This window comes from Solanum tuberosum, unplaced genomic scaffold (assembly GCF_000226075.1).
Source record: "Solanum tuberosum cultivar DM 1-3 516 R44 unplaced genomic scaffold, SolTub_3.0 scf00211, whole genome shotgun sequence".
Taxonomy (NCBI): Eukaryota; Viridiplantae; Streptophyta; class Magnoliopsida; order Solanales; family Solanaceae; genus Solanum; species Solanum tuberosum.
The window spans coordinates 1,092,963-1,103,363 of record NW_006239137.1 but is presented as its reverse complement, the minus strand read 5'-3'; the positions used below and the strand labels follow the sequence as shown (position 1 = coordinate 1,103,363).

At 37.6% G+C, this 10,401-nt stretch overlaps 1 protein-coding gene across 2 annotated transcripts in view; it reads left to right on the top strand.

Annotated features, from left to right (window-relative positions):
* The window catches only part of LOC102578459 (pseudouridine-5'-phosphate glycosidase), a 10,230-nt gene extending 4,643 nt beyond the window's left edge, over window positions 1-5,587 (top strand). Inside the window, exons 5-13 of one of the 2 annotated variants that reach the window (XM_006355953.2) lie at window positions 1,979-2,038; window positions 2,125-2,185; window positions 3,425-3,531; window positions 3,627-3,704; window positions 4,454-4,499; window positions 4,587-4,707; window positions 4,810-4,895; window positions 5,073-5,157; window positions 5,256-5,587. In XM_006355953.2, coding sequence (XP_006356015.1) covers window positions 1,979-2,038; window positions 2,125-2,185; window positions 3,425-3,531; window positions 3,627-3,704; window positions 4,454-4,499; window positions 4,587-4,707; window positions 4,810-4,895; window positions 5,073-5,157; window positions 5,256-5,262 — 651 coding nt within the window. In that variant the 3' untranslated portion in view covers window positions 5,263-5,587. Of the gene's footprint in view, window positions 1-1,978; window positions 2,039-2,124; window positions 2,186-3,424; window positions 3,532-3,626; window positions 3,705-4,453; window positions 4,500-4,586; window positions 4,708-4,809; window positions 4,896-4,937; window positions 5,158-5,255 lie in introns of both variants that reach the window. The other variant, XR_367977.2, reaches the window with a different exon arrangement.
* The last annotated feature ends 4,814 nt before the right edge of the window (window positions 5,588-10,401 follow it).

Genomic DNA, 10,401 nt, shown 5'->3' with positions numbered 1-10,401 from the left:
AAAAATTGGTCGGAACATGCTCATATGCCGGAGTATTAGATTTGATGGCTAAAGGTGGTCACAATCTAAGAAATAAAATAATTTGGGTAGGGTCGGAATGATGACACGACCCTACTGAAAAAGAAAAATTATACAGGTAGGGTTGGACTGATGGCACAACCCTACGCAAATCAGATTTAAGGAGTCATCGGAAAGACGAATGGAACTATGCAAATCAAATCTGAGGAGTCGCTGAAAAGACACATGATGCTATGCAACTTAGTTATGAGAAAATAGTTCGGAAACATCCACGATACTACACAAATTAAATATGGGAAGTAGTCCGGAGAGATGCACGGTGCTAGGCAAATTAGATATGCAAAAAAGGTAGTCACCGAAAGGATGGCACGGTGCTACAAAAATTATATATGAAAAAGTAGTCACTGGAATGATGGCACAGTGCTACACAAATTATATGAGAAAGTAGTCACCGGAAAGATGGCATGGTGCTACGAGTTACATATAAGGAAAGTAGTCACCGGAATGATGGCACGGTGCTTACATAAATAAAATATGAGAAAATAGTCACCGGAAAGATACACGGTGACCCAACTTTTGCTAACATAATTGTTGGCCAGACGGGCGGCATATATGAGTAATAGCCGCCCGCTGGCAGCGGAAGCACTTTGATTGTTTACCAAGATCGTAGATGCTCTGATACCATGTGAGAAATATATGAGAAGAATATTATTGAATTGTTGCTGTTTACATTATTACATTGAGACCCTATTTATAAACCCTAGAATACAATCTTTTACCAAGTACAGATACTATTTAGTATTCCTATTTCTATTTCTATTCCTATTCCTATTCTAATAGGATTGTATAAACTTATTCCTATTCTAATAGGATTGTATAAACCTATTCCTATTCTAACAATAATATTCTTGGTTTCTTTTAAAGAGTGAAGGCATAATAGTGTTGATATTTTAATTGGAGTGGAATGTGATGGGCATTACTGTCACTAAAATTTATAATTAGTAGAGTAGGAATAACCAAGAACACATGGGGATGCCACACACTTCCTTGAATTTTCACTATTGAAGTCCATTATTAAGCATCAAAGGGGATCCAGCGGTCAATGCAGTGTGATGAAAATCATGGGAGATAAGGGTTCAAAGCTCAATCAGGCTTAAAAGTTTAGGTGACTTAATCCCATCTGCACAAGATTTAGTGGGAGAGTCTCTTGGTATCATATTGGTGGGAGCTAGCAAGTACCCAGTAATATAATCGAGGTGTACATAATCTGGCCCGAACACCACTATTTATTAAAATAAAAAAATATTCAGTCTTTCATTATTTTCCTGTATTCAACATGCCTACATAACTGTCTGACTGCACTAGCTTGTAGGTGAGGTATAACAATAGGAGTGGAAGTGAACTCAGAAGAAGAGACCTTAGACAACCCAGAGATCATAGTGGATTTTGTGTGCTTCATCCAAACGTTTTAGTTACTATCAAAGAGATAATTATCCACTCGGTTCATGACTTCTCCACATCTGATTGGGTCAGAGTTCAGAAATATTTTTTATTCTTCTTTGTAGAAAAAAACAAGCATATCTGGTTTCTCATTTGCTGTTGTGAAAGACTGTTTTCACATTACCTATGCAAATGTTCTATTTTCTTTTGGTTATTTTTGTCGTTTTCTTGCGTATCTGTTAAAAGGTAACCTTTCGCACTTAAATAACAGTTTTTGTCGTGCAATCTTCTGGACATTGTTATATTTGGTTCTACCTTGCGTCTCTGACTGGCATCTGCTGCTATTTCGCGTTTTAAGTCATAGAAGCTAGGTATATGCTTCATCTTCAAGTTTTCCCTTTCAAAAAGTTCGGAGCATATGTTTGGGTATCTGCCTGGATCCTACCAAATATTCTTGGGAAGCCGCCACAGCTGTCAAATTAAGTGTTTTCTAAGCTATTGTTTGTATTTTTTCCCCTAGATGGCAGGCAGGGAGAATGGGGCAACTACTGTCTCTGCAACAATGTATCTTGCTTCGAAGGTGATGACTGCATCCTACAGGATTTTTCTTGTAACTTTCTTGTTTTTTCTGTATAATTTTGTAGAAAAATCTTCTGCATTTTGTAGGTGGGTATTCCAGTATTTGTCACTGGCGGTATTGGAGGAGTACATAGGCATGGAGAGAACAGTAAGTGAATCAACACTTGTATATGTGCTTTGGCACTTTAAAATCTATGGTGATGCTAGAATGATGATTTTGCTTGGTAGCATCTGATTTTTAAATTAGAACGATAGCTTGCCGAATCTCTTTGAGCATTTTGTGACAATAGTTGGCAAACAAATATTTAATTCATAAATAAAATCAAGAATGGAGTTATGGAGGACAAGATGCACGTACATTTTCATGTAGAGACTGATACGTGATCAGCGGTATCATCAATATGAATTAAGCAGGAATGACACTAAACTAGACATTTTCATGTAGACTGGTAAGTGATCAGCGGTATCATCAATATGAATTAAGAAGGAATGACACTAAACTAGGGTGTCCAACTCCAATCTGTTACGAGGAGCAATATGGAGTTTCTTCTGATGATTATTTTACTGATTAGTTCCAAATATTGGCTCAATAATGATTTTCAACTTCGGTAAATGGCATAAGACCTGGTTAATATGAGATGCTTAGAGTGTCCATCACTATGGACTGTTTGCTCCTTAAATGGTCTTGGGTGATCCATGCCTTGTGAGCTAGCTTTTAAGGTTGAGTGAGAATCAACATCCATTTTCTTAACATGATATCAGCGTTGGTGCCATCTCTATTCTTAGTTTACCTGTTGTCCATGGTCCAAATTTCCAGACATCAGTGTGCAGAGGAGGGGTGTAATAGTGTCCCACACAGATTGAGGGAATGAGTTATTATCTCCGTACAGGGTCTTGACAATTTTCATCGCATAAGCTAGCTTTTGAGGCTGTTAGACCCAATGTCATTTTGTTAATCTTATTCATTTCTCATGTGACTTTATTTCTCACATGGTATTAAAGTTAGACCCACCCCTATTCTTGGTTTATCCAATGTCAACCCCATATTATGCTGTCCACGCTTCAGATGTCCAGGACGTGTAGGGAGTTAGAGTGTCCGACATTGGTTGAGGTGTCACCTTATATTGTCTTGGATAGAACTCACCTCAAGAGTTAGCCCCATGGTCCATTTCTTAACAAGGTGGATTATTAGGCTGTTTCTAATAAACTCGCGCTCTACATGGTTTTCATTTGACATTTAGAGCATCTCTCAAGCCTTTTTGTTTTAAGGTAGCAAACTTTTCATAATGAAATAAGCAACTTCCTTAGCTTTCAACTTTTCTTCTCTTATTTGCATTTATTTCTTATTTATTATGTTTGAGTAGTTCTTATGCATTTATTTATACAGCAATGGATGTTTCTTCTGATCTTACTGAGCTTGGAAATACTCCTGTGGCTGTGATCTCTGCTGGTATAAAATCGATACTAGATATTCCTCGAACACTTGAATATTTGGTTTGTACCAACTTTGGATTTAACTTCAGATCTCTTATATATGATAATGGAGGACTTGGCAATTTAACTCCTTCCTTTCCTATCTTGACCTACAGGAAACTCAAAGAGTTACTGTTGCAGCTTATAGAACCGATGAGTTCCCTGCTTTCTTCACACAAACCAGTGGCTGCAAGGTTCATATTTTGTCATTAATCCTATCATAGGATTCCTATGATTAACTCCTGTTATATGTTTCAAACAAAGCGGACTATTAAAACAGTCACGGAAACGCTTCCAAAAAATGAAAACCAGACCAACTTATAGTTTCTTATGTAGTGTGCCATCTTTTTGTTTTATGTCACTTTTATGGTGTGTTCCAAAAAGAATAACACATTTCTATATTTGGGAACTCTTTAATTTTAAGTCTCTCATTTTACCCTAATGACATACTCTAATAGCCGTAAGAATGTCATTGCATATTTAAGACCACAAGTTTTAAGACTGCCTTCCGTATGGTATATTATATATTCAGTTTATATGTCAAAAGTCTTCCTTTCTTTCTCAAACACCTGGTGAACACCGCTTTATAAAATGAAATGGAGGGAGTAGATTTCTCTACTGAACCGTGAAAGAGTGAGGTATAGGAAAAAGGGGTCAAACGTTGTTACATGCTGAAATGTGCTGCTCGTCAACACCAAACACTTATATGGTCAAAATGTGGATTCTTCTCTTCTTTTAATTATTTTTATTCCTTCATTATTGGGAATGGTGGGGTGGTTCAGAAGAAAATGATAGAGTAGGTGAATAGATTACTTTTCTTTAGGAATGTATGGATAGCTTGTCATATAATTTCAGTTAACATGAGATCATATTTTTCTTTATTATGTTTATAATGCACATTATATCATGTTTTCTAATTGGTTATCTTTGCCATAAAACTTAGGCACCTGCTCGAGTAGAATCGCCAGAACATTGCGCTCGAGTTATTGGCAAGCAACCCTATACCTATTTCATACTTCATTCATTTACTCGTTAAATATAGCGTATTTACTTCTATTCCCCAACTTTGACTGTAGATGCTAACATAAGACTTGAGCAGAAGAGTGGAATCTTGATAGCAGTCCCCATTCCAAGAGAGCATTCTGCTTCTGGAAGTTTGATTGAGTCGGCAATACAGCAAGCTCTCCAAGAAGCACGGTAAGTATTCTGCTGTATCCTCTTATTTGCGGAAGTACATGGTTCTTTGCACCTCATTACCTATTTCCACATATTAATGTTGGGATGTAATTGCTAACTCAGAGAGAAGAAGATTACTGGCAATGCTGAAACTCCGTTCTTACTTGCAAGAGTCAATGAACTTACTGGTGGAGCATCTCTGGCTTCAAGTATCCCTTAACTGATATTACTATACGCTGTTTAATTTGCAGATCATTCGTTAAAATCTTGATAGAGAAAGAGGAATGTCACAATAAATTATTATCAATCATTTCCACAACGCCACCTGAATTAGATCATGGCCTTCAGTTTACTCCATCCTTTTAGTTTCCTTAATGAAGTTTCAGACATTGCTCTCGTGAAAAATAATGCCAGTATCGGTGCTAAAGTTGCTGTTTCGCTTGCCCAGCTTCAAAAACGTAGTTACAACAGGTTGGTGCACTCAATCTGTTACCATTCTTTTGGTTACAACCTCAACTGGTTTCAAATTCGGTGACATGCTAAGAAAAACCGGTGTTTTTACTTTTCAGGTTGTAATTCTCTTATATTCGCGCTCCTTCGTATCAACTCAGCTAAGCATTTTAAGCTCGTTGAGTCTGAAGGAAGCAGCGGCTTTGACATAGGAAGCAGAAAGAGTGTTACTTATGGAAGTATGCAACCAAACAGAAAGTTAATGCAACATCTTTCCTTTATAATCTAGAATTCTAGTGATGTGAATTACTCCCTCCGTTCCCTTAAGAAATTAGGTAAGTTTATTATTGTACCCTTATTTAGTGTTCTCTTGAAGTCAAGTTTTCAATAAATGAATATAAATTAATTTATTTTGATTAATTAAATTGGCCAATGAACATGAGTTAAATCATTTCGTTTTTCTGTGTTGGTCAAATTCATACTTTCAAGGCTAATTTTCAAGGCTAATAACTTTCAAGGTAAAATAGAAAGAATAATGTTATTTATGTATTGATTTTGTGAAATGACAAGTACTCCCTCTGTCTATTTTTAATTGTTATGTTGTGCTTTTCGAAAGTCAATTTGACTAACTTGGGATCTCAGACCAATCACAACAACATATAAATTATCCAAACCACAACAACCAAGTACATGGAAAAATTCATAATATCACTCAATGATTATCAATCACATTAAGAGTCTATCTATCATATAAAATAAAGCACAACCTACCTCCACTGAAGAATCGAAGTCAAGCAAGCTCCTTCTCCAATACTTTTCCTTTTCTCAATGTCTCCGAACGTTTCCAATCTATGCAGTATGCAATATCCATAAGCAAACGAGTTCGTAGACATCCATATTACTATATATTTAGCATAGACTCAAAAACTTACCCAAATCTATCATCAAATTCTTAAATTTTGATACCAACTAATAATGAAGTCCCATATGTTCCTAATTTTTCAAGCCTAAAGTTAAGTCTTAATTCCTCCAAATAATATAACTCTAGTGAATTTCATATAATATAATAAACCTAATATTTAATTACATATTTTAATATATTAAAACTCAATTTATAATATGATGACAACGTAATAAAATTCAAGATTAAAGCCACTGGTTTCGAAAATCAGTGGCAAAAACTCTAACCCAAATTTATCATATACTATAAGCAAAATTTATCATATCATCAGTCAATGATTGGATAACCATTAATCCATCAACCAATTCATTATCACCCTCACTTTCTCAAAATCCAAACTGCCAGCACATCCGCTAACACCCACTTTCAATTCTCATCTAACCATGAAATATTATTATATTATATTTAACCCCTACTATTAAATAAGGACATTGAAGATTCAAAGCAATACCTCGATGTCGGTCTTTTTTGTTAGACGCCGCATGCAAAGTTTCTCGCCTACTTTTCTTTCTTCTTTCTTTTAAAGATTATTTCTTTACCCTAATTATTATACATGACCAACTATAAAAGTGGTAAAAGTGGCCTACTATTAATTTTAATGTTATTTTCTTTAACCACTAACTAAATTAATTATTAAAATTACCCCATTAGTTATATAACTATAGTTACGAATAGTCCAAAATACCCATTATCTATTGAAAAAGCCTTTTATGAAACAAAATCTCTAGTACTAAAAACGACCTAATGGGTCGTTACATCAGATACCAATTTACCCATCGTTCATCCTCGAATGATCAAAAGAAGGTGAGGGTAAGAAATGGTACATGAATCGATAAAAAAATGTGGATATCTTTCGTGCATATCAGCCTCACTCTCCCAAGTGGACTCTTCAATCGCCGATTCTTCCACTGAACCTTGATAGATGCAATCTCCTTTGACCTCAACTTGTGGACCTCCCTATCTAGAATAGCTATAGGCTCCTCCTCATAAGACAGATTCTCATCAAGCAGGATCGAATCCCAACGAATAATGTAGTTTCCATCACCATAATATTTTTTTAGCATAGATACGTGAAATACCGGGTGCACTCCTGACAACCTTGGAGGCTAGGCCAATTCATAGGCCACCTACCCCACACGCTTAAGAACTTCAAATGGCCCAATATACCTCGGACTAAGCTTACCTTGCTTACCAAACCGTATCACACCCTTCATGGGTGAAACCTTCAACAAGACTTGCTCACCCTCCATAAACTCCAAGTCCCTGACCTTCCGATCTGCATACTCCCTCTGCCTGCTCTGAGCTGCTAGAAGCTTCTCCCGAATGAATTTCACTTTCTCTAACGATTCCCTCAAAAGATTGGTACCCCAAGGTCTCACCTCAAATGCATCAAATCAACCAATGTGAGACCTACAACTCCTCCCATACAATGCCTCAAATGGGGCCATGCTAATACTCGAGTGATAGTTATTGTTGTATGAAAACTCTGCCAAGGGTAAGAAATGATCCCAATGACCACCAAAATCTATCACACACGCACGAAGCATATCCTCGAGCACTTGAATTGTTCGCTCAGACTGTCGGTCTAAGGGTGAAATGTGGTACTAAGATCCACTCTAGTACCTAATTCAGCCTGCAAGGTCCTCCAAAAGTTAGAACTAAATTGAGTACCTCCATCTGATATGATGGAGATTGAAAATCCATGCAATCGAACAATCACGCGAATATAGAGTGTTGCTAACTTCTCTGCATTATGAGTCACCTTGACCGGAATAAAGTGAGCAGACTTAGTTAACCAGTCAACAATTACCCATATAGAATCAAACTTGTTCAATGTTCTTGGAAGACCAACCACAAAATCCATTGCAATTCTTTCCCACTCTCATTTAGGAATGGGCATTCTCTTAAGTTTCCCTACAGGCCTCTGATGTTCATATTTTACCTGCTGACAATTTGGACATTGGGCAACAAATCAACAATGTCATGCTTCATTCTACTTCACCAATAATGCTGTCTCAGATCACAATACATCTTGGTTGCACCAGGATATATAGAATACCTCGAATTATGAGCCTCTGCAAGAATAGTATGAGTAAAATCATCATCACGGGGCACACATACCCGCTCCTTAATTCTCAATACGCCTTCCTCATCAATCACAACCTCTTTAGTATTTCCTCGTAATACAATATCTCGAATTCGGCTAAGCTTCTCATCATCAAACTGCTTTCCTTTAATCTTGTCAAGAAAATAAGATCTTGCCTCCACACAGGCCAAGAATCCTCCTTTCATAATTACTTCCAGCCTCATAAGGTCATTAGCCAGAGTTTGAACCTCTCTAGCTAATGGGGTTTATAAGCCTGTAAGTGGGATAAACTCTCCATGCTCCCTGCTTTTCTACTTAGGGCATCAGCCACAATATTAGCTTTACCCGATTGATATAGAATAGTAATGTCAGTCTTTCAATAGTTTCATCCATTTTCTCTGCCTTAAATTCAATTCCTTTTGAGTGAACACATATTGTAAACTGCGATGATCTGTATACACTTCACACTTGATCCTATATAGATAATGCCTCCACTGCTTCAATCCAAATACAACTGCAGCCAACTCCAAATCATGGGTCGGATAGTTACGTTCGTGCACTTTCAATTGCCTTGAAACATAGGAAATTACATTCCCCTCATGCATTAGCACTGCACCTAAACCAGAATAAGATGCATCACAATAAAAAATAAAATTCTTACCTTCCACAAGCAAGGCAAGAATCGGTGCAGTAGTCAACAAGGTCTTGAGTTTCAGGAAGCTCTCTTCACACTCATCCGACCATACAAAGGGAATTTCTTGGTCAAGTTGGTCAGTTGGGAAGCAATGGAAGAAACTCCCTTAACGAACCGACGGTAGTAGCTAGCTAAACCAACAAAGCTCCTTACCTCTGAAACATTAGTAGGTCTTACCCAACTCTTCACTGCTTCGATCTTAGTGGGATCCACCATTACTCCATCCTTAGAAACCACGTTCCCAAGAAGGACACTAAATCGATCCAAAACTCACACTTGGAGAATTTGGCATAAAGCCTTTTCTCCCTTAACAACCCCAATACAGTTCTTAAATGCTCTTCATGTTCTTTTCTACTCTTGGAGTAGATCAATATATCATCAATAAATACAATAACGAAGAGATCCAAATATTCAGGCTCATGAAAGTAGCAGGGGCATTCGTAATCCCAAAAGACATTACTAAGAACTCATAATATCCATACCTTGTTCGAAAAACAGTCTTTGGCACATCCGTTGCTCTTATTTTAGTTGATGATAACCTGACCTCAAATCAATTTTTGAGAAGACACAAGCACCCTGTAACTGATCAAACAAGCCATTAATGCGAGGAATGGGGCACTTGTTCTTAATATTCACCTTATTCAGCTGATTGTAGTATATGCACATCCGAAAACTACCATCCTTCTTCTTCACAAATAAAACTGGAGCACCCCAAGGAGAGGCACTCGGTCTAATAAAACCTTTACCTAACAACTCCTGAAGTTAGGCCTTCAACTCTCTCAACTGAGCCGGGGCCATTCTGTAAGGTGGAATGGAAATGGGGCGAGTCCCCGGCTCTAGGTGTCACGACCCGATTTCTCGAGTCATGATGACACCTACTATACCCTACCAATAGGTAAGCCAACCCGTAACCCAGAACATCAAGCAATGAGCGAAAGGGCAGAAACTAGCGAAAATAACAATCTAAACAAGAATAACAAGGTGGAAGCAACCCAAAATAAATATATACAGAAATCCCTTCCAGAACTTGGAAGTCACTAGTACAGAGCTATCTAATAAAGAGTACAAGTCCCAAAAATGGACCACAACAGAGCGTGTCTCAAAGGCAACAAGACTAGCTAAAAACAAAAGAAGGAGACAGAACAAACCCAAAACGCCAAGTGCTCGCCCTCGTCTCCGAATCACAGCTGCAAAAGAAGGCTGGAATAATCATCGTTGGTAACCGGTACTGGGACCTGCATCACGAAATAGATGCAGAGCGTAGCATGAGTACCAACACAACAGGTACTCAGTAGGCATCATAGGCCGACTGAGCAAAAATGGGTAAAAATAATAAGAAATGATAGAATCTAGACACAGAGAGGTCAAAGTGGATATGAAAAGAAAGCACACGAGCATACCAGAAACAAACTAAGTACACTAAACTAAACCTAACTGGATCCCATATGCCCAGAATGTACACTCGTGCGCAAGCTCAAACAAAACCTGAACGGACCCCCATAAGCCCGACAGGTACACAAAAAA